The sequence below is a fragment of the Parus major genome, chromosome 13, assembly GCF_001522545.3.
Source record: "Parus major isolate Abel chromosome 13, Parus_major1.1, whole genome shotgun sequence".
Classification (NCBI taxonomy): domain Eukaryota; kingdom Metazoa; phylum Chordata; class Aves; order Passeriformes; family Paridae; genus Parus; species Parus major.
Genome location: NC_031782.1, coordinates 14335957 through 14360155, shown reverse-complemented (window position 1 = coordinate 14360155; position 24199 = coordinate 14335957). Strand labels below are relative to the sequence as shown.

General features: G+C 39.8%; 1 protein-coding gene across 3 annotated transcripts; it reads right to left on the bottom strand.

Moving 5' to 3' along the window:
- Window positions 1-451: 451 nt before the first annotated feature.
- On the bottom strand, window positions 452-21527 carry SPDL1 (spindle apparatus coiled-coil protein 1). 3 transcript variants are annotated; one of them, XM_015642197.2, is made up of 14 exons: window positions 21467-21527; window positions 21008-21103; window positions 19855-19902; window positions 17931-18113; window positions 15680-15856; window positions 15189-15383; window positions 14744-14893; window positions 14023-14121; window positions 13104-13214; window positions 10607-10747; window positions 8979-9088; window positions 8260-8447; window positions 6766-7111; window positions 452-1283 (listed from the first exon to the last, which is right to left on the bottom strand). In XM_015642197.2, the coding sequence occupies exons 4-14, from the start codon at window positions 18087-18089 to the stop codon at window positions 1136-1138; spliced, it is 1824 nt and encodes a 607-aa protein (XP_015497683.1). In that variant the 5' UTR covers window positions 18090-18113; window positions 19855-19902; window positions 21008-21103; window positions 21467-21527; the 3' UTR covers window positions 452-1135. The 3 variants fall into 3 exon arrangements, with proteins under 3 accessions (XP_015497683.1, XP_015497680.1, XP_015497681.1); XM_015642194.3 differs by lacking the exon at window positions 452-1283 and having other exon boundaries at window positions 3380-7111; XM_015642195.3 differs by lacking the exon at window positions 452-1283 and having other exon boundaries at window positions 3380-7111; window positions 21030-21103.
- Between the last annotated feature and the right edge of the window lie 2672 nt (window positions 21528-24199).

The following is a 24199-nucleotide window of genomic DNA, read 5'->3' as shown; positions in this document are numbered from 1 at the left end:
TCATTGAAGGTGACATTCCCACTTTTTTAGCCACTTCTGCTGTAATCAGAATTTGGTTTTTGTTGAGGTAGTGACTGATGAGCTAAAGGCACAGAGTTAACAAAATCCTGGGCACCACTTCAGACCTGGCAGTCTGTAAACTGCAAACAACTGTAAACAAACCAGGGAGCTGCAAGATTGTTCCCCAATGTATCATTTTCCATGACAGATTTAAAAAAGTCTTAAAGAACTTTCACCTTAACTACTGAGTCACTTACTTAGAAACTGGCTAAGCCATTCACCAGAGGGAGCTTGAACTGCAGCATCATGACTCAAATGAAGTAATCCAACTTCCATACAAATACCCCAAGAATTAATGGAACTAGCTTAAAAGCTCTCCTCAGAATTATTCTGCATGAACTTCAGGAAGTTACAGAATTGTCTCCTAAAAACATGACACACAGCACTTGCATTGCACTTTCTTATCATTTATTGAGAGGTACTTTTTTTTTTAACAAAATGTTCTACAAAAGACATCACCTTCATTTAAAAAATTGATATATCTTTCTTCTCAAATACATTACAGGCTACATTTTATAAAGAAAGAAACCTTTAACATTAATTTAAAGAAAAAACTTTAATTAACAGTACAAATACAAGAATCCATAGAGTTTCAAACACTGACCAACAAAACACACAGAGTGATTCAACTGCACTTTTGCAAATAGGTCAGCCTGTAGGTTGGGAAGTTATACATTAGGAGGAAAACTATTAAGAATTCTGAATCTGGAAACTGGAAGACATTTAGGAGCACATCACTTACTTGAGTTCTCCATCAACCTGTCTTACCATATAATAAAACCTCTGTTAGCCAGAAGTTCTCCTCCACTACAGCGCCATGCTTCAAGGAAAGAAGAATTAATGTTTAGAGACCTTGCTGAGAGTGGGGAGCAGGCCACACCTCAGGTCAAGTGCAGGGAACACACCAGGTGTCCTCAGGGAAGCCACCAGCTCTGCCAGGCAATCACACCCTGCTCTAACAGCAGGCACATCAATACTCAAGTCAGCAACCTGTGCACTGATGTGAGCCACAGTTCACTCAGCAGCTCCTGCTGAAGCAGGACCCCAGACTGTCCAGGCTCCCTGCAGAAGTCATTTATTGCTGAGCACATTGAGTTTCAGAACTTGCCTTAGAAGATACATACAATGTGGAATGTTTTTTCTTCTGTGTTTTCTTCTCTGTTGAGATTTTAGTTTCTCTCTTATCTTCTTCTGTAGTTTCAAATCTGGATTCAGCTGTTAACCTATAGGCAAAGCAACCATTCTAAATACATATTTAGTTAATATAAACCAGGACTAAAATAAGAATTTTAGGCAAAATCAACAAGCCAGCTGGCAAACAAGATCATCCATACAGAAACAGAGCAAGCACAGTTTAAGAAGAAAATGAGACTAAACCAAAGCATTTTTATATCAGTCCTAATCACATTTCATCACTTAAAGCCTTCCCCCGACACCTCAGCTGCTGAAATGTTTGCTAAGAAAGGTTATTGAATATGTGGAGTGGCTGAGATCAGCCTTCAGAAACACCAGTGACTGTGTCATGCACAGAAAGGAGATCCAGTCCCCAAAAGCACAACTTCAGGTGGAAAGTCTGAACAATATCATATAAACAGGATGAAATCAAGCTTCTTGCTTCTACACCACCAAAAAAGCTACACTTAAAATAATATACTCCTTTCAACCTCATTTTACACTACTATTGCCTTCAGCTTAGTGCTTCAATATCTTAAGTTGGGGGAAGATTTATTTTCAGGCTTTAAATTATATAATTTGTCCACTGACAGGTTTTAATTCTGCTGTGAACGTAAATGGGGATAAAACTGTCTCATTGCTGTTAAAAAGATAATTCTGAAATCAAAACATCAGATTGTGCTCAGATGACTAAATCTTGTTTTTAACTTAATGAACATGCAAACATGCCATTAGAACAATTGATGAATTGTGATATTTTACCCAACCAAATCACCCACAGCCCACTGACTGTTACACATGATTATTTTCACAAAGAAAGAAATTATGGAAAATGGAGCTCCAAATTAAACATCACTTTACATAACAACACAAACTCTACACTCATTTATAAGCACATGCATTAAAGAAATTCCCTGGTGACCCTGTGGATTTTTAATGGTCTCAGAAGCCCCCAGTGAGCAACCCATACCATGGACAGCTGCTTTCAGTGATGTTTTGCCCAACACAAATAGCTGCTACTCAGTTGTGAGAGACTTATTTGCAACACAGAAAGGTGCAGCTGAACATGAGGTCTATGAAAGGAGCTGTAACAAAAAAAAATTGGGGAAATTCAGCTACAGATTCAAACTGCTGTCAAACTATGGTGCATTGCAGGCCATGTGCATGTTATTCCCTACAAGCACTGTCTCAACAGGCTGAAGAAAAACAGGCTCTGCTGTGTCTCCTCTAGATCAGGGTTTGCTCCTCTGTGTGCTGTGCATTCAGCTCACACCTGTAACTGATGGCTGAGCACCTTCTGTCCATGGTCACCTTCACTGTGAGTTGGACAAATCACTATGTGGTTACAGCCAGAAGGAATTATTCAAGGAAGACAAAAATAGTGCTCCCAGTAGCCATTATGTGGTTTGTACTCCCCCAGCAGCTGCAGCTGGGGATGGAGAGTTTCTGTCCATGAACCTGCTCCTATGGCAGATTCCCTTCATTTGTCCCTCCCACTCTTCTGCCTTAAACAACCCCTGTCCAAGGCCACCAAAAACACTGCTCTAGTGGCCAAAACTGCCAACTGAGTCCCTATAAATGCCTTAAGTTGCAATGCAAGATGTAACCAAAAGTATGTATCCTATTACTATCTGTGAAAACCAGGCAGGGAAGTTTTCTTTATCTCTTTCATGACCCATCCCTGTAACTGGGGGATATCTTCTGTTAATGGACCATTGAGTCTCACTGCAGGACTGACAAAATTCCATCATCCCACTGGGAGATGCTCCAGCCAGGGGGAGCAGCCAAGCATGTAAACATGTACATCCCTGGAGATCAGAACAGCACAGCAGCCTTTCTCCACTGAATTCCCAGAAGAGACAGACCACACCCATCTACACCACCTGACCTTCAGAGGAAACAATGTCCTCCTACAAGATCATGACTTCAACAGAACCACATCTGTCACTCCAGGACAACTGCAGCCACCTTTTCATGGGACTGCTACCAACACCCTGACCAACAGGGTGTTAGGTTGTATTCTGACTCTGTCAGTGGGCTGGTTTTTGTTGGTTTTCTTTTTTGTACAACTGCATTTTTTATTTTAATTATCCTAGTAAAGAACTGTTATTCTTTTTCCCATATCTTTGCCTGAAAGCCCCTTAATTTCAAGATTATAATAATTCAGGAAGGGGGGCTTTACATTTTTCCATTTCAAGGGAAGTTTCTGCCCTTCTTAGCAAACACCTATCTTTTCAAACCAAAACAATAAACAAGCAGAAAGAACTCAAACTACAAGAACAAATAAAAACCACAGTAATTTAAATTATGTCCCAAAGCAGCACAACTGGACTGATACAAAATATTGCCCTTTTATGATATTACATCATTCTCTCAGCATATAATGTAACAACTCTGGCAAATCACCCTGTGCCTCTTGGTGAGGAGGATATAGAAGCCAGGACTGAGGGAGTGAAGCTGAGCCTGGGAAGAAGAGCTGGGGCAGATTTCTTTCTTTCTTTCTCATTGTCCCCACTGTGGCAAGGGGTTAATCTTCCCCAAGTGTGGTTTGCCCATGACCAGCTGACCTCTGTCATGTTACCCACACTTTTTCTATCCAGTGCTCTCGTTTGCCCCACAGAAGGGAGGGAGGAGCAGCTGATGCAGCTGGCAGCAAACTGAGGCTCACCCCACAGCCCCCAGAGCACCCCTGAGAGCGCTGTCCTGGTCCTCAGGTGTCAACACAGGCAAGGGATCAGAAAGAACAGACAGTGGTGAAACACTTCAAGCAAATGCTGCTATAATTATGACATGATTCAAGCTTTGACTCTACAGACTCCAAAACTGAGATAGAACTGGGGCTCCTTCCACCTGTTTAAGGAAGATGAACTTGTTTCATCAGGTGGAGCTTTAGTTCCCAAGGCTGAGGGCAGTACCTAAAACCCCAAAGAGTATTATTAGTTATCCAGATCTCCTGCTGAGCCAAATGGCCACAGGCAATTGGACAAAGCCCAAGTGAAGTAGATTTGGTGGATGTAATCCAAGTAAATAATTTAAAGGAGCAAATAAGCTCTTAGACATCCAAGCTCTTCTTTAGATCAAAAAGGCAAACAACCTAAAATCTCAATGCAAAATAAATTGTGCAGCGAGGACTAGAGTCTGCTGTTTCAGTTTAAGAAGGGAAAAAAAAAGCATTTCAATAGAGAAATGTATATTTTTATTGACCAGTTAGTTGGCCAAACAAAAGGTATCACTGCACATAATCCTTGCATTGCCAGAATTCCAGTATGCATTGACAAGTGACAATCACCACTTGAATATTTAAATCTGTGGTCTCAATACTCTCATATCATAACCTAATTTCAGTTTACACAAGTTAAGCTTGTGCCACCACTTAATGAGCTACTCCAGTGCTGGCTGCAGCCCAAATCACCTCAGCAAGGAAGTCTCTTCACACAAGGGAGTTTGTCACCTCCACAAACACACAGAGATCACTTCTCACCACTTCCTCATCGCCTCCTGGGCTGAGATGACAAATTCCAAACACCACTTTCTAGAAATGAAGTTTGCAGCCCTTTCACAGCTATGGTGGCTCTGTTCTCCCACAATTTATGGGCCAATAGCAGAGCTTCACTATTTACTGCACAAAAACTATTCTAGGCACAGAAACAACCCCCAGAGACCACAACAGCCTTTTCAGCTGCAGCATCACATTTTAGTTAACACAAGGTGAAACACTGACAATTATCCACCCTTATTTTTCCCTCCCACAAACTCTCCCTTTTCAGACTCCCACTCCTGATCCATTTGCCAATATTTTCTGTGCCCAAAGTTCAGCCACATCCATCACAGAACAGTCTAGAGCTTCTTTCAGTGTTTAGAATTCCAGCTTCTCAAATACTCAGACTTTAACATGACTTCCTATTTTATAGCACATCACAGCAGAACAGGACTAAGTAAATCCTTAATGTTAGCTTAATATAATGACTTGGGGTTCTAGCAGTTCATTAATACAATCAAAAAACAAACAGAACTTTCTGCCTGGATTTGCCTTTTGGCAAATCTGGCTCATGCTATCACCAAAAAAAGCTTAATAGCGTATATGGAGTTTTGTGGCAGCTTGTGTTTGTGTTTTTTATTTTTCATGTTTTGTTCCTTAACTGAACCAACAGCAATGGGTACAAGATTAGAAACCTCCCTCTGAACTATGGTTTCATCTTCCTCTTCCACTTTTTCTACTCTCTCTGCTTTCCAGCATCAATGCCACAAATAATTTCCACTACTCACGCCCTCTTCAGTAGGTTTCCCCCTTCAGTTCCCATAAACTATTTCCAACAGTTTCCTGTAAGCATACATTGTATCTTCTTTTCCCAATGCAGAGGAAGTAAGTTAAACTTTTCATATCATGTTACATTCTGCCTGTTCCTTTATGTGTAGAGGACATTGTCAAAACCCAATAGCATCACTAAATTATCCCAATCTTTCCTCTCCACTTTCACCCACATCTGACCTTCCTGACCTTCCCTCCTCACTAACAATCCCATATTTTAACACAGCTGCTAAAACTGCTGTTTCTGCCATATTCTCTCCATAGTTTAAGAAGACTGCAATGCTTGGCTACTTTAAGTCTGTTAATTGCATCAATGCAACCACGAGTAATTGGTCTAAGAGCCAAAGCATCAATCCAATTACTCCTGAATGCCACTAACTTTGGCTATTTCTTCTAGCAGATATTAGAAAGTTGCAAGCCCAAAACATCTGGACTAGCCTAGACTTTTTTCTACCCCCAAACATTTGAATATGTGTTTACAAAGATTATGAACAGAATACAAGAAGCATTAGTTAAAAAAGCAGAAAATCAAAATCAGCATTGTTTTCACCAGGATAAAAAAGCTGAAGATAATGACTGTTCTCTGTTGCTTTATCATCTAGCAAAAAGTAACTTCAATTCTCAGTTCAGGGGAAAAATTCCATCTTAATTTGGCAGTTGTGTTTCCAGCTATCATGCATCCAGACCATGCATTTCATTTGTCTGACAATACAGATAGCTAATTAATTCTCTATTATCTTGCATAATGAAAGTTAACACAATTCAGGTGAAGAACTACTCAAATAATTTTTTAGGCTTTTAGCTAAATCTGGAAGTTGTGGGGGGCTGAACATAGTTATGAAACTGGAACATGATTCCAGTTGCCTTTATTACCTTGAGCTGTAACACAGCTGCATGGCAGTTTCGAGGTGACCAAGAACACAAAGTTTCTGATGCTGGTGCAAACCAAGTGAGCTGCCATGCTACCTGCACACTCTAAATGTCTTCAAGCAATGGGAAAGTTATTTCAGAGACTGTTTCAAGAGTCTTTTTTATTAGTCAGCATTTTAGTCCTCCTAAAAGGCAGTGAGAGGTTCAGCGTGGGCAGCCGGAGCTGAGGAATGACACTGCATGCAACACTGAGGAAATAGATAAAGAAGTGGAGAGCACAGTTCATGCAGCGAAAGAAAAGAGATGCAGGTCTGTGCTGATTGCCTTGAGCAGAGACAGAAGCTGACACTGACCTGGGGACAGCTGGAGCCAAGGAGTTGTTTCCACTTCTGCTATTTGAAGTCAAGGTGAGGTGATTCTCGTCTTGAATTTTAACTCTTTTTCTTTCTCTTTCAGGTTCAACAATGTTTCGTATTGCCTGGAGAGCTGTATGTAGTGGGGATGCTTGGAAGGGCTGTTTTTTTGGAGAAGCATCACTTTGCTCCAGGTTCTTGGCAGTCATCTTCTTCCCTTCCTTACTTGGCAATTGAGTGAGAGCAGCTTCTTTTACTGGAGTATTTTTGCTGTCTAAGTATTCACAAGTTGCATTCACTGGAATTCTCTCCCTCTTCTTTTTAATTTTAGGACCTTTAAGCAATTCTAAAGGAAAAAAAAGGAATATACTCTTTGTACAAAAGAGAAGCTGGAGATGACTTGTCCCCCAACATGTTCATAATAAAACTAAGAACATTTCACATGACTAAAGAGCTTGGAATCATTCTTAACAGATGATTTATATCCTTTAAAGAATGTTTCTTCATATAATCTGATCATCCTAACAGAAGCTAGCTTGAAAAAGAGACAACAACTTTCTCCTCATCCACTCTGTCTTTTCACCAAGGCTTTAAATTAAATGCTCTGAACTGCCGACTGCTGAGGTAAGCTTCCACAAATAACATTATAAAGTTAAATCCTTTGGGTATGGACAAAAACAACTTTCCTATCTGGTTCCCCACTCACGGAATCCCAAAATGGTTTGGGCAGGAAGGGACTTTAAAGGTCAGCCTGGTTACACCCCCTGCCATGGGCAGGGACACCTTCCACTGTCCCAGGCTGCTCCAAGCCCTGTCCTACCTGGCCTTGGACACTTCCAGGGATGGAGCAGCCACAGCATCTCTGGGCACTTGTGCCAGGTCCTCCCCACCCTTACAGGGAAGTTTCTTCCTAATATCCCATCCAAACTTGCTCTCAGTTTAAATAGAATCCTCTTCCCTCACAGCTCCTTTGCTTTGCACATACTCAGGTATCAGCTGTTTGTCAGGTAAGTCTCTCTAGTCAAAATATAATCTATATTAACTTGAGCTACTAACCTGTTTTCCTGTAAATGCTTTTCACCTTATTCCAAAGCTCCTATCAGCTACCTACTCCCAGAGAGCCAAGGCTTCTCAGCACCACAAAAACACTGCTGCTATTATGGGAAACACCTGAGATTTGGTCCCACCCACTTGAGTATGGTTATCTGCCTGTTTTCTATAAAGCCCCTGAACACTGCAATTTTTAACTGAAAAACTGCATTGTTTAGTCTCCTCCAGCCAGTGTTCACATATTCAAGTGAGGTCTTGAGCAAGGCAGGGCTTTTCTACCTCAGCTCAGCAGATTTTGGGTCAGGTTATTTCAGAAGGTCAGCTAGCCTTTAAGCATTAAATTCTGGAACTAAACCAATGTCTTCCTGTTTTAATGTCATTCCATTTCTAAAGGCTGAGAGAATCAGAAATCTGTATTTTCCCAGATAGAAAAGAAATATTTACCTTCAGGTTCATATTTCATTTTCAGCTCATCCAGCATAACCCGCAGGTTCATATTCTCACTCTGACAAGCTTGCAAATGCCTCTCATTTGTGAAGAGCTTCCTTTCAAATTCCAGGACCCTTTGGCTCTCATACAGAGCTTTCATTCTCTGCAGGGATAGTTCATTTTTCAGGGTTTCAGTTTCCTTGCTGGGGTAGGAGGAGAATTATAAAATCAGTCAGACTTGCATTGGTTTGGGTTTTTCTTTCAGTAAAGCAACAACTAAGCACTCAACTTCACCTTAAATTATTAATATATTAATAAAAAAAATCAAGCTTTTTTGTCCTATCAAACATTTTGAGTGTTATTATCTCACTTTTTATAAGAGAAATAAATACCCTAAAGACTAAGACTTTTCATACAGTTTCCTTACAGATCAACTTTTAATTGATTCAAGGTCTCAATAGCCCTGTATCTAGGAGTATTAACAATATGCCTGGAAGAAAGCAATAATCAAACAATATTTCTGCTGTTATCTTTTAAAACATAAATGAAACTACAAAAAAAAAAATTAAAAAACCCAACTCAGTCCTATAATGAAGTCAGAAAATGCAACAAGAACAAAACCCATCTGCACATGCAGTCAGTGCATACAAACAGTAACAAAAAAGGGAGGATAAAAATCAAGTACCTAGAAGATAACCCTACCACAAGCAGGGCCTCAGGCTGGAAGTACTTACTTTGAGTTATCAAGTTTAATTTGCAGTAAATCTGCATAGTAACCATTTTCAGAATCACTTCCTTTTGCGCCATTAGCAGGTCTGGACTCCTCCATATTCTCATATAAACTCTGATAAAGAACAAGTGTCAGGTTGTCAAGCAGTGTCCTTGCAGAAGCACATTAGCTTAGTTCTTAGGAAACATTTTCCATGCATTTTGATGGAGAAGCCTCATCATAGAGGGATTTAAATACAGAAGATAAACCTCAGCTGCTGAGAACTTTCTCATTTGTTACAAATGCCAAATAGCAATAAAACTGACAGATCTCTCCCATTCACTGAAAAAAGGGGAAAAAAGTGAGTTATCTCAACTCCACAAGGTGTGCAAGCAGAACTGCAGAACAGCTGTCTTGCTTTTTACTTGAAAACACAGGGTATTTAGTTAACCCACAGGGAATTTTTCTCAGCATTTACCTCTAGCCTTCAGCAGCTGGACCCCAGAGGAATACCAGCCATGCTAATCAATAGTCAAAATCTCCAAATCAATTACATATTTCAGACAAGGAAATTGATTTGTAGTAAAGATGTTATAAAAATGAAGCAACATGTGACACTGGGGGTTTTGTTTGGTGTTTTTTTTGTCAACCAGAAGTATTCAAATTTAATCCTGTCCCAGAGACCTCCCAGGCCTCTGTCAGTCACTGCCCACAGATATTTTGATGGTTACTGGAAACAATCATTTGATTTTCCAACACTACTTATTTATGACCTAGAGATAGAAGTAAGTACAGATCAAGCTTAAACATGACAAAACTAGTAAAACCATCAGACTTCCTCAATTACTGCTAAAATGGGTTAAGCCTGGCTTCACACCACTTGGGTTAAATACAGAATAGAGGAGTCTATCCTGGAAAGCATAATCCTAATGCACAAGCTAATACACCTCAGTTTGCATTCCAAAGCTCTGGTAAGAAAGGGCCAAACAAATACAGAAACATGCAAGAATTAAGAAAGGCTCCAGTTTTTCACTCTGGAAACAAACACATCAGTAGCATTACACTGGTGTATACAGAAGTCCTTGAGTGTTTCTCACTTTTCAAAATTCTGACAAGATGTTTTCAAGGTGCATAAGAGGACTGAAAGAGCTGCTTAACAAGGATGATTAAGCAATTCAGTTTTGCTAGAAAAGAGCATGCTTCAGCTGCAAAGTTATGACACATCAAGAAAATAAATACCAGGAAATTCAATAGAGCTGAGACACTAAAAGCTAAAGCCTAAACACACACAGTAAAAGCACCAAATGACTACACTTTCCCAGTGAAAAATTGGATGTCACAGCTCAGTGAACTTTGACCAAGTAACTGAATTTAAAAGCTAGAATATAAAAGATACGAAGGTGCTTCACACAGGACAAAAAAATTGTTTCTTCAACCCAGGTGTTGGATGTGGTATAATTTTCTGCTTCTCTGCACTTGAGGAGTCTAATATTCTCCAGCTGTAGAATACAATTCAGATCAAATAAAGATATGAGTCAGCTTTTGGATCCCTTTTAAAACCTGAGCATGGACTTCAAATAGTTTTCATAATTCTTCTTGTTCTCATGTTTTAGCTTCCAATTAAAATTTTCTACCTAATTAAAAATCACATACCTTAAATTTTTCTAGCTGCCTCACTTTCATAAGGAGATCTTCTATTTCACCATTCTTTTGCTCTAACATGGACTGTAAGCGTTCCAGCTGATCAAATTCTGCCTGGGAGCCTTTCAGCTGTAGCAGCGTAGCCATCTGCAGCTAGAAAAAAGGAAAAAACTATTTACAACAAGTACTGGGATTAGTGACTGAAAATCCAAGCCTTTTACACAAAACTGGGAACTTAAGCCTTGTGATTCTAAACCTGAATACAGAAGGGCACTGGATGCTTGAACTCGGTCTTCACAACATAATCCTAGCAATTATCACCACAGACACTCCAAGGCATGAGGACAGCTGAGATTTCACTGAGCAGTCCTGAGGTGTCCCACTCATCTCTGTGTTGGCTAAGGAGCACATAAACACACTGCCAAGGACACACACAACATTCCACTTCCACACTATCAGCACCAAGCGAGCCAGAACCCAGTCTGAGTACAGGCTGATTTATCAGAGCTAAAATGCATCTTGAGAACTCACTTAGGAAAACCCACAAGTTTAACCCCTTGTTTTTTTTCAGTTCTGTTTTTTAGGTATAACACCACCATGTTTGCCTTCTACAACATCACCCCGAGAATTTCACCTTTTTCTGCTTATCCAATGGAATACATCCTTTCAAGCAAAAGAACACCCTCTGCCATTACAAAGGAGAAGTTAAAAATCTTACATTTACAGTAATAGTTCTGTTGGTGTTAACATAATACTGAAGTACAAGGCTCTTAATACATTCAGTTACAGGTGATAAATTAGACATTTAAACAACAGGAAATACAATAAATGAAATACTTCACAAAGTGTTAGTGAAAACAAGCATTTGTATCAGTCTAGTCAGTAACAGGGAGAAATCACAGGGAAAGGATCAAGTGAAAAATTAGATTACAGAGAGAAAGCAAGAAGAGAATTTACCCTATAGAATCTCTTATGTCATGTCAAGGGTATTGATGATTCTGTGCACAAATTAGAGCTAATAAAAAGATTCAATCATCTCCTCAGAGCTTCTACAGGATATAAGGGAGACAGAATTGTAAACTTCACCTCACTGGCTCACTAAAACTATCCTTACCATTCCCAAGCACAAGACACCCATCCTTTTTCCCCATTCCCTTAAAGCCCTCCTGCTAACTGTCAGAATTGCAAATTGCAGCTGATCTACATAACAGAGAACAGGAACTTAAACTGGAAAGGATGCTCTGGACTAGGAAAAATGGACTAGAGGTGGTAAAGCTTTCCCAGGAGTATGTGTACATTCTGTACAGGAGTCAGATCCTCAAATTAATCAGCTAAACTCACACTGAGATTTAACTGGCAGCACCTCTGTGCAGCACAACACAGAGAGGATGCTAACAGGGACCTAAGACAGCAGTTTAAGCAGAAGAGCTGTCCTAACAATCTCCTACCCATCTCCAACACTACCAGAAAAAATTTACAAAAAAAAATTAAAATAACAGCATTAGTACAGGGATACCAATTTGCCTCCATTTTTGGTACTTTTAGTGTTAGGTCTGTTTCTGACACCATTCAGTCAATATGACTGACTTACCCCCATACCACATGGAGAAAATTTCCAAAGGAACTGATCCTACCCAATGACTTTCCTCACTCAAATCTTTGCTGTATTAGTAGGGCTTTTCTTATACTTTAAGACCATTGTTTGATCTATTTTCAACCTAAATCCACAAAATCAAGGTAATACAAACCTTTAGTGCAACTCATATTTCTCACCCTTGATGTTTAAGTACTCTCCTCAAACTGCATGACCAAACAGTAGATCAAAATGAAAGGATCTATTTTAGGATTGGAAAAATCATGATACCAACATGACAACAGTTGACAGCTCTGCAGCATCCCCTTGACATTATCTTGTAAATCTGCTTCTGCTAACTAGTCCCCCACAATAATCTCAACAAGATCCAATCCTACAGCAGTGGAGTTTAACTTAAAGAGTTCTGAAAGTTATGATTTATGTTTACACCAAAAATAGGGAAAAGCAAGAAGAAAAAATATGGACAAAGACAAGAAAGCAACACAGGTAGAAAAATCCAAACCCCTATAGTGTGATGGCAGTTAAAGCCTGTCCTTTTCTTTATGCTCATTCCTGACAACCACACTTAATGCACAGAGACTTGAACCATGTAGTAAAAGAATAAGACAAGAACAGAAGAAACAATTACCAAGACAAACTGAATGCTAGTTGGACAGACAGGAGTTGTGTTTTACTTTTATCCATTAAACAACTATGGCCAAAGAGAGCAAACATGGTGCCTTCACTGTAAGGTGTATGCTGCTGGACTACAAGAGTCAAACAGCACAACATCATCTCACTTGTTTTTTCTCCCATTTCCCTCCCCCTAGACTACTGCCCCATATTTTAAAGATAACAAATCCCCTGGCCTTGTGCATTAAAGCTGTGCCTTATCAGACCCAAGGACACCCTGGAGTATTACAGGAATCATCCTACCTTCATTCTTTGCAATTGTTCTCTACTGAATGCATGCTGTTTTTGTAGGGACTGATATTTTACTTTCACACTGATCAGCTGTCGTTCCATTTCTGCCCTACGGTCCTCCACCTACAGAACATTGTGAACAATTATTACTGTGAAATCACAACACTTGCTGTCACTTGGATGATGAGTTTGATAAGGACATGTTGCTTAGCAATTTGTGTTCAGTCTGTAAATACTGCTTTTCCAGCACCAGTACTTGAAAACACAGGCTACTGTCATTGCCCTGTGATAGAAGTGAGCAGACAGTGCCACTGAAGCCCAATCAGTGAAATGCAACAGATTTTTCATTTGTTCTTTTGATATCAAAATAAAGTAACATTTCATATGCTTCAGTGTTGCTGTAGTTTTGTCCACTGGTAACAAAACAAACAGTTCAAAAAAATCTGAACTGTTTTCCAACTTCACCCATCTCCTGGATGCTGCCATGAAACACAATGCTCCCTACGCATTTAACTCTTACTCAAAAGCTAATTTCGAAACACTCCAAAAAGCTCAAACATCCAGACATTTTCAGCAAGTTTGTAAGGCAGCTTTTATCAGCCTCTGTTAATATTTCACATACAGTCTTCTACATTAAAGATGGATTTATCAGATGAACACAAAATCGAGGGCTGCAGACAGAACCATCATGAACCCTCAGTCACAACTTTTGACTTGATAGTCAGAACTTGAATTGATTCCATTAAGTTTATTAACTCCTTATCTTCAGAGAGCCTGAAATGGTTTTCCACATGTCAGATCAACACTGAAGCCACATTTGAGGAATAGAGATACATGCTGGCCAGATCAGGTGCAGATACTCTCATATTTTCAACACAATATAAGAAAGAAAACTGGAAATACTTCTTAGGCATCTGTTGAATAGTTGTACCTCGGCAAAGAGAGAATTGCCTTTACTTGAAGGGTCCAAAGATTTTTGCACTGCATGATCCAGCTGAACCTGAAGCTCCTGATTAGCCTCACGAGCTTTCTAGATTAAAGCAAAGAGGATATTGGTCATTTAAGTATCTGATGTACTGCATACATGAATTTAATCAGATAGCTTTAACTCTTTTTAATTTCCTATACTTTAGCAGAGATTACATTGTACTGAAGTCCTTAACTGTACATACAGTCCTAGTCAATAAGAGACAAATTAATTTCCTTTCACTAAAACACTTAATATTCCACTTGTTCTTCAGGACAAGAGCACAACTAAAAAGCCTTTAAGGGTAAGCTTCGGTGTTTGTCAACTGGATTCATGATATTCAGACCACTTTCTCAGCTGTGTTCATCAGTAACAAATACTTTACTTCCCAGTACAAGATTCTCCATGATTTTCAGCAGGAATTTGAAATAAAAAGGAGAATTCTGGCAGTGACCTGTGAGAAGATCCCCAAGAGGCAGAACAGTGCCTTGTAAAGGCTCTCCCTTCACAGCTGCCACAAAACAAGGCCAACAGAGAGCTTTTACCACCAGGCAACACCAAACATGACCAACCAATATCCTTCTCTTTCCTCTCTCTCACAACTCCTACTCCACCAAAAACCTGGCAGCACAGATTGTGCAATTTAGGGCTTATCTACCGCTGTGAAGTAGAATTAAGAAAATACCTCTAATGCATTACAGTAAAAAACAACTTCTTTTTCCCTCTCTTCTTTTTCCCCCTGCAGCCGCTCCAGCTGGTTACGTAAGTTATTGTTCACAAGCTCTAATTGTTCTTTACTGCACTGCAGTTCATTCAGCTTTTCTTCATCATTGGCCTAAACAAACAAAAAACAAGTATGAAATAAAAAATATTTGAAACAATTGAAGACAAGCAGACCTAGGTAAACCAAAGCCATTTGTTAGAAGTAATGAGTTTTAAGATAAAATGTTATCTTGAAGAACAGAGGGTATTAAAGCCTAGCTATTAAGGCTGCTACTTTTTCCTGTGCATATTGTCTGAATAAAAGTTAATCCTAATGTGGCACTGTAGACAACACACCTAAAAATGAAATGAGCAAAAGGGCAGAATTTCATCTTGGCTACACTGCAAATTCAGTGCTACTCACACACCTTCTGACTCTGGAGTTCAGTGAGCTCTATCTGCAGGTTGAGCACTTCAGCAGACATGGTCTCATGGACACGCTCAGACATCATGTGCAGTTCTTCTGATTTGGCAGCAATTATTTCCTTCTGATGCTCCACTTTTTGTCTCAGCTGTTTCTCTGAGAGTCGAGTTTCATCCAGTTCTGCTTTCAGGTTCTCCAACTTAAAAACAGTTGACAACTAAGTAGTATAATTTCATGGTAAATTCTTGAAAAGCACAATATTTCTGACTGTTCCAATTACAGAAAATGTCTTGGAAAGACAAAAGTTGCTTTAAAAATAAGCACTGAAATTTAATGTAATTCATAAGTGACTACAGATATTTTTTTTAAAACCAAACAAGCTACTATACATTGTAACTATTTATTATTTCCTTTGGTAGTTAAGAGAGCAAAAATTAAGCAAATAGTACCTAAAATGGTATTAAGATTCTTTTAGCTATATATTAGTAACCAAACCTTGTTTTTAAGGTCACTGATTTCTTGTCCATAGGCTCTGTCAAGCTGTTCTTTCTGATTATCCAGTTGCACATTTTGCTGTTGTTTAAGGGAATCACACTCAAAATTCAAGCTTTCCAACATTCGATTCTTGAGCTCAATTTCTCTCTGAAGAGTGTACTTCTCTTGCTCAAATTTCTGAAAGAAATGACACACTAATGAATCTAGATGTAATTGTACACTGTTCCCTAAGCATTTATGAAAAATGCTCAGAACCAAGATGCTTGTAGCTCATTTAGTCTTTTGTTCAGAGTGCCAATTAGAGAGTTGTAATACTCATGTTTAAAAAAAATAAAAATAACTGCTCTAAAATGTTTTGATTTATAAATGTTGTGATTATAATTTGATTGTGAAATATTCTCTTCTTCATGGAAACTCTATTTCTTTGCACCCAACATGAAAGGTATGGGTATCTTTTCTGCAAGTGTCACAAATTTAGCCAGTTTATATGCCCTTTCTACCACTACAGAACCCAATTATGTTAAAAATTACTACAGTACATCAAGCAGAGCAGCTGAGTTCACCAGTTCTTTTAAGACAGCTAAATTGTCTGTTTCATAATAAATCCCATCAATTCTTCCAGACTAAAGAACAATTTTTTAAACAGTTTCCAGCTATGATTGCATGTTGGCTAAATACAAAGGGCAGCTTCATTTTACTCTTCCATTCAGCCAGCAATTAAGGAAAAGAAATAGAGAATCTTGAAGGCAAAAAACAAAAATAAAGAAGGCAAAATAAAGAAGCCAAATTAATCTAAATATGCGGATTATTTTTTTTTTTCCTTTTCAAAATAACCTAACACTTGAGACACAAAGCAGAATTAAATAAAAAACTAAACACCCTCAGGTATCAGAGTGATCTCTGTGGCCTAGACACAGCTTATCAAGGACAGGCTTAGCTCTCAAATACCCAGTGCAGGTTTCACACAAAGATAAAGACTGGGCACAGGATGAGTTTGGGAGTGCAGTGTTCAGCCAGAGCCAAAAACAACAAAATCCCAGCAAGAACCTGCCTGCACCTGGTACAGAAGAGCACACAGAGCTTTCTGAGAGGCTTTTGTGCCTGCTGGTGGAACCCACACTCATGTTCACAGTAACTGCCTTGGCTCTCAGGCTGCAAGAAGAGCCAGAGAGAGATTCAAAAGCTCTGAAGAACCTGTTGGGTAAGCATAGCTCCCACACAAAATGTTATTCTACTGTATGAAGGCCCACAGTTTCTACCCTCCACCCCTGGAACCTAAGTTACCAGCCAGGCTCAGAAGTTGGCTCCAGCTTCTCACACAGGATCACAACCTACGGGAGCAGCTTGAGTACCTGCTCTTTCTGCTGGTCAGCAGGAAAGGATGATCCTGCCCTGCCTTCCTTGGAACTTGTGCCTCCAGCTGCCTGTCACACAAAGCTTACTAATGGTGAACTGACCAGAATAAAAAATTCTGTCCATTCAGAACAGCAGGGTGCTGCAACCCTCCAAGCTGCTACAAAACAAACCTTTCAGCTCTATGCCAGGACAAGGGATGGATGCACAACCAGAAACAGACTAAATGAAGATAAATAATTTATGTGAAACATAGGCTGGCTTTCATTTGTGCTCATGTTTGAACACAAACATGAACATTAAAGCCGTTATAAAAAGTAGAAGAGATTTTGCCAACTTAAATTTTCTCAAACAATTACTAAAAAGAAAATTGGTCAACTAAATAATACCTCTATAATTCAGCACTATACTACTCCTTTTTCTGAGCTACAAAGTAATGTGCTAATAAGTTCAGAACCCCTGGGTATTTGGAAAATTTAAACTTCACTAGAGAAGAAATCAATTTTACAGTCTTGCTGCTAGCATTCTTCTCACAGCTTTTAAGTGATATAAAGCTGACTGGGAGAACATACAGGAATGAATTGCTAAGCAGAGGCAAAACACATGCTTGAAGCAAATTTACTTTAGCATTTAGCATTCATTTCACATTAAAGGCAATTAGTCCTACATGATACTGAACACTTGATGCATAATTATCTATGAAACCCTGTCCCAGTTAGATACAATTATGCTCAATGTCTTCAAGCTGAGAAAAAAGCCCTCTCTACAACTACTTAGAGGTTTATTAAAATTAATCTAGATGCTTAGAAGGCTTGTAAAACACCTGTGCCTTTCAGAAAATAGTTGAAATAAAACAAAGTTCTGGTTTTGAACTTTGAGAAGAAAAGGCAGTCATCACCTCAGTTTTCTCAGTCAATTCAGAGCGTGTTTGATCCAGCTGATTTTGAATCTCACTTTGGGACTCCAGTAAATGCAAACCATATTGTGCTGCCTTTCTTCGCTCGTTCTCTGCTTCCTTGAGTTGCTGTTTAAGACTTAAAATGGTCTCTGCCTCCATTTTTCTCCCTTCTTTTATTCAACACTGCAAACAAAAATAGTTAAAAAATATATTGCAGTAAAAATATTTTACAGATAAGAGTAGTTATCTGAAAGAAGTAACTGGATTTCCTTTCTTAACAAGATAGAACAATATATTTTTGCATTAATACAAGACACAAAATAAAGCTCACAACACAGACATGTGAACAGTAAAAAAACAGTTATTTCTTCATAAACTTAGTTATTGCCTTATTCTTGATTATGTCTAACATGCAGCAAAAGCCTTCCTGTGCACACTCCTGTGCCTGGTTTCTTTGTACATCACAACCAGAGTTAATTTAGGACAGAGCTCTCTTGCCAAGTACAAAACAATTAAATAACCTTAGAAAAACACTGCTATGCACTTGGCTGACACTATTTTCTCTTGGTTATAAACCAAGCCCCATCAAGTCCAGCATTTCTTATGTACACAAATAACACTTAAGAATGGCGTAGGCAGCAGCCTTAGCAGGACAGTGGACTCGTAATAACATTATGTGGGATAGAGAAACAGATAAAAGGATAGGAAGAGCCAAAAATAGAAGCCCTGTTAAAATATATGGAATTTAACACAGGGCTGTCTATTTATTTAAGTGCTTAATGAAATCTTTCAAAATTTAGTTGCTGCTGGCAACTTATTTGTAAATACTCATCTCCTTGTCACATATCAGGAAATTCATCCTTTTCTAACTGTAGAGTGTAACAGAAGACAAAAGGTGAATTTTGCAAAAATGTTAGTTGAAGTAAATCCAAGAAACCAAATATTTAAAAAAAAAATAAAAACCAAGTCAAATTAACAGCATAAGCTGGTATGACTGCTTGCTCCCAAATCTGCTAAACTAGCCTGCTGCAAAAAAATCCTATTAAGACAGAAAACGCTAAGTAACTCAGGCTTTTGAACAACATATGCCAAGAGTGTTCCCAGAAAGTAGGAAATAACAGTGAGAGACAAACACACAAGAAAAATTTGTAGTTTATTTTTCAAAGTCAGGGCCCAAAACTTTTCTACAATTTCAGAAGTAAAGTAATTCTGTATTGAAGAACTAACTCTTGCTTTTTGTTCTCACAGAGACAATTTATTCGTTGTCATTTCTTACTGGCACATACATCATTCTTATGAATGTTATAATACCTTCACTTCTTTTTTTTGCTAACTTTTATTCAACATGAGTAACTCCTAGAAGAGTTACCCAGCTTCTCATAATAGAAAAGAATGTAATTAACAGGCAGAAGTAATTGTGTCAATACTGTGCCAATTTTTTTCCTAGGCACAAGACAGAAATGATCACATTCTGGTTTTTGCATTTTCTCCTCACTTGTTGCTATCTAGGTTTAACACATACAAAGAGACTTTATCCAGCCAGGCTTTGAAACTTCAGTTTTCACCTCTAACCACTGCAATGCCTGGAATACTTTTTACACCTATACTAAAATAAACTAGTAAAACACAGGAATTTTACATACCAATAATCAAGAATCATCAGTATTACAGTAATGCAAGGATAGAGACACCATGCACAATTTAATAGTCAAGTGTTTAAGGCAAGGTGTAGCAATACAAAAACATAGTCAACAACTTCTACCATGCATTTCCATTAGTACAGAGTATGAATGAATCATTGTTCACTTACACAAACAGAATTTTAGAAATAGCTTATTTTCTGATCAGACAACAAGATAGAAGCAACACAGCCATTTGGCAGCTCCTAGTTTACTAAATTAAATGAATAGCATGTTTAACTCACCTCCAGAAGACCATTGAAGTATTTCTTGACCTTATTTTTGCACTCCACCTTTAAAAGAAAAAAAAAGCAACAGTTGTTACTGCTGGATGAGTCTGAGCTGCCATCACAGCACAGTCTTTCAGAGCAGTCCCTTTCCAGAAGAGGCTTAACCCTGCTGGCTGCCTCATGAACATGCAGATCACAAGCTAAACCCCCACATAAATGCAAATCTTCTTCAAATCTCAGTCAGGCAGCTGTCAGACAGTTCAGAAACAGATCCGGCAATGCTGCCAAAGGATGGCTGCTCTGCAATTGGCCTCTGGGGCAGGTAAACAGGTTACAGGATCATCTTCTTCTGGTACACCTGCAATTTTTAAGGGTTTTTTTTCGGACTCTCTCCTACTTCTTCAATCTCTTGCAATTCTCTTCCAGTTTCACATCCAAGAACTTTGAGCTCCTAATAAATTATTTACTAGGCAACAAAAAAAAACCAACCAAACAGCATCTTATGGGCTTTTTAAAATTTTATAGTTGAAGTAAGGAGGAAATGAGAAATAGCTTTCCTAGTCACACATTCCTGCTATTAGGGAACATAGCAAATATGCTTTTTGGAGCACAGCCAACCTCAATGTTTCCTTGTCAATTCTGGATGAATCAAACAAGTCTAGGTAGTTTTGTTCATGAAGTTGTACACTGAAATAATTGCTAGTCATTTAATATTATACACAAGGGTAAGTAAATTGCTCTGAAAATAATGTTTTAAGATCAATTGAATGGGTAGCAAGGTGTGTAGGTAGGAGGGGGAATAACAGACATCAGTCTTCATTTATTCTGCTAAATTACAAGAGTTACTCGCTTTTATCCAAATATCTTCAAACATTTAATGAGAGATCCTATGCTGAGAGCTGCACCCCTCGATTATTCAACCACTCAAGTACCCCTTAATAAAAGTAACAGGGTAGGAGATAAAAGGCAGTCTCCTGGCAGGCAAATTTTCTTCTCCCAGTCTAGCACAGTTCTGGTTAAACTCCTATTCCCCAGGAACACATGCAACAGCTGTGTTCAGATCCTGTCAGAAGCACCTGTGCAGTTTTCTGATCGGGAACACAATTATCACGGTGGTTTTTCCCCCTCAGCCCAGGTATTTCCCCGACAATTCCAGCCAGTTACTTACACAAGTCCATATCTGCACCTACCACGTTGCACACTCAGGCTGAAAGGTTTCCGGAGCTGATCACCTTCCACAAACAGGTTCCTGGGTGGGTCAGTACTGCAGAGAACATACAAATATCACGCTACAGCCTCACCGTTCAGCCAGCACAGAGCCCGGGCAGGCTCTGGCACGGCTGGGTGTCACCAGCGCCACGTCCCCGCTGTCCGCTCCCTCCGGCCCCGACCCACTGCAGACCGGGCCGGTGACCAGGCCTGACCCCCCACACCCGCTACGGCTCGAACGGGCCCCGAGGGCGGCGGGGACGGGCTCGCCCCGCTCCACCGGGGCTCGTGGAGCAGCAAACGGCCCCACCCGCTGCAGGGAGCGGCGGCCGGCGCTGGCAGCGGCTTCACCGCGAGCAAACCCCGCTCACTGCCCTCCCTCACCTCCCTCAACCCCCTGTCCCCGCTCTCCCCGCACCGGCCGCTGCCGCCGTTCAAACTCGGCTCCACGGCGCCGCCCAAATCTCGCGAGATCCGGCCCGCCCGCCTCGCTCGCAGGGCGGGCCCGTGCGGGGCCCTGAGGGCGGGCGGTGCGCTGAGGGCGGGCGGTGCCCGCAGCTCCCGGGGCGCTCCCGGTGACCCTCTCCCAGCGCTGCCGCGGGGTCGTGACCTCCCCGTTTATTGGCATTAAATGCCGCAGCGTTGTCCCGACCGCGGGGGCCAATTCGCACACCGAGGAGAGCGATTTCTGTGTTTTATTCCAGTTTGCCCAAAGTAGGAAGCGGGATGGTAACACGCGAAAGGCTGGCTCACCGATCAGCAAAACTTTACGCTATTTATGCATTTCAGCAGAGGCACCAGCACGAATTCCGTAACTTTTCTATTCATGATTGCTCAAACCGCTCTATGCTGTTACATCGTTTCTCATGGTGATCCGGCAGCTCCCCCTCCTGAGGGGATGTCACCTCCTGCTTACTCAGGCAAGCCTTTCCTTAAGTTCTGTGCAGCTTTACAGTCCAAGCTACGCGGCAAGTGCTTGTAGCACAGCTGTCAATAACCTATTTTTCTCCTTAACTTGCTCTAGTTCCTACTCATCCTCACTTCCGTACTAGGGAGGATCCCCAAGGAGGGATTTTACACTGCTAAAGTGTCCACTATTCACAGATTTCCTAAGGTATCAAAGATTTGAGTGATATCCACAAAGAAGTCCAAAATCCATCAGCAGGAGTGTTTCACCACGGCTGTTTGGAAACCCAAGCACAAGTGTCCCTGTACTTTTAAATTTTATTATATTGTATTTATTTTATTTATTTTTTTCCCCGAAAGAAAACCTAAGTATTTTTTACCTTTTAATCAGTGATTAAATTTTTAATCTGTTATGCAAGATTAATATATTTTTGTACTACTTGATTTGACATCCATAACAAAAGCCAATGCACATAAACATGTGATAGCAGATTCTCACTTTAGTGAAACACCAAGTGATACAAGGTTAAATTCAAGCAACATGCTGTAAGTAGATGCAAGGATAACGATCCTATTTGGAGCAACAGGGACAGAAATAGATGTCCTAAGAAAAAAGGGTCCTGGAAAATAATCAGAGTCTAAAATTTGATGGAGGGAGACAATAAAACACTACAACTGTCAAAATTATGCTACTTCTACTTTCCTATCAAAATGGGAGTCAGGTTTTGTCAATAGAAATGGATTAAAAATTAAATACAGAGTGGTCTAGACAGGCAAGAATACCAAGTTGATTAAAACAGGGACAGGAAACGAGACAATCCTGTTCTAATCCTGATTCTGCTGTGTTCACTGTGTGATTAACCACTCCAAATACCCACAGCTAAACCTCCTTGTTTTAAAATACGGATAACAGTGACTTAATTAACAAATCCATATAACTCCCCCCATAGTGAGTACATCTTGGAAAAAAGTAAAATACATTGTAAATGCTGGGTATTAACATGGTTACTGCACCCTCCTGGCCTGCTAAATTATAAAAGAGAATAGCTTCTGCTTCCCCCTCTTTGGTTCCACAGTTATCTATGATGGCTGATATTTAATATATGAAATAAATTAGCACACTCCATAATATTTTCCTCAGCTTAGAATTTCCATTTATGCTTTAAAGTACAGTTAGGAGCTTAGATACAAAGTAACTAATCCATTATTTTAAAAATCCATTATCTTCAGACTTCTTCCCCTTGCTGAAATGGCAATCACTAGAACAGTCTTACAGACCATATCTACAACTTGTGAATAGAAAATACAGGCATGGCTTGCTAACAAGCTGTTAGCAATTTGTCAAGTGGAGTGACCATCTTGCCAGAATGCTGCAGGACCATTCCCTGGTGTTACAATATCGAATTCTGATATTCACCAGGATTCCTTAGCTGGATTTCACTATAAGGGACTCTAAGAAGAACACAGAATGACAAGGTCAGTATGTCCATTGATTGTGGTCAATATGGCTTTATGGATACAAATACTTTTGTCACACTTATCTATGAGAAGACTGTCACTTTTCATGTTTCTTTTTGGCTTACATTATATTTAGTCCCTAGATTGCTATTGTAACCATAAATTTGCTGTTAGGAACTCTTCTCCTGCTTCATCCTCAGCAACAACCACTGACTGCCCTTTAGAGATTCTACAAATCCAGTAGCTACTGAAGCATAAATGTTTCGTAAGTGTGGAGTTTGTGTAGTTTTGTTTATTGACATCTTGTATCAGCACACTTAATTAAATCTCTGCACTGCTGACCCTGTGTAAAATGGAAATCCATATTTTGTGAGTCTTATCTACCAGCAGGCAAGAACTCCACATAAGTAAGGGATTAATTGCAGCAAGTAAATGTGTTGATGGGTTTTTTCCCTCTCTGAGGAGGAGGCTTGTTGCTTTTATCTGCATAAAAACCAACGAGTTAAAAAAGCCCTCTTGGTCTTTCCCTGCTAATTGCTCAGGGTAACATATGAGCTGACGAATGTTTTACTAACTGTGCCTGTACTAACTGAGATGCCAACTGCTCCACTGAGCGAGGGAGTTCCAGCAGTCTGGTGACAAGTGCTGATTACTGCCCCTCATTTTGGCGCAGCTGACCCAGGCTTCACCACAATAAAAACTTACTGGAGCATTAGAGTGTGGTTTATTTGTTTGTTTTTACATGATTTTGCACTTCATTATTTAAGAACACTTAAAGCTGCACAAC

Bases quoted from the DNA above. Each gene is read 5' to 3' on its own strand.
- SPDL1 (XM_015642194.3), bottom strand. From the start codon at position 18,089: ATGGAGGCAGAGACCATTTTAAGTCTTAAACAGCAACTCAAGGAAGCA. The intron at 14,122-14,743 runs GTATTTTCTTAA...GCTTTAATCTAG, and splicing joins TTTACTGTAATGCATTAGAG to AAAGCTCGTGAGGCTAATCA. The intron at 8,448-8,978 runs GTAAGTACTTCC...CTCCTACCCCAG, and splicing joins ATTAAACTTGATAACTCAAA to CAAGGAAACTGAAACCCTGA.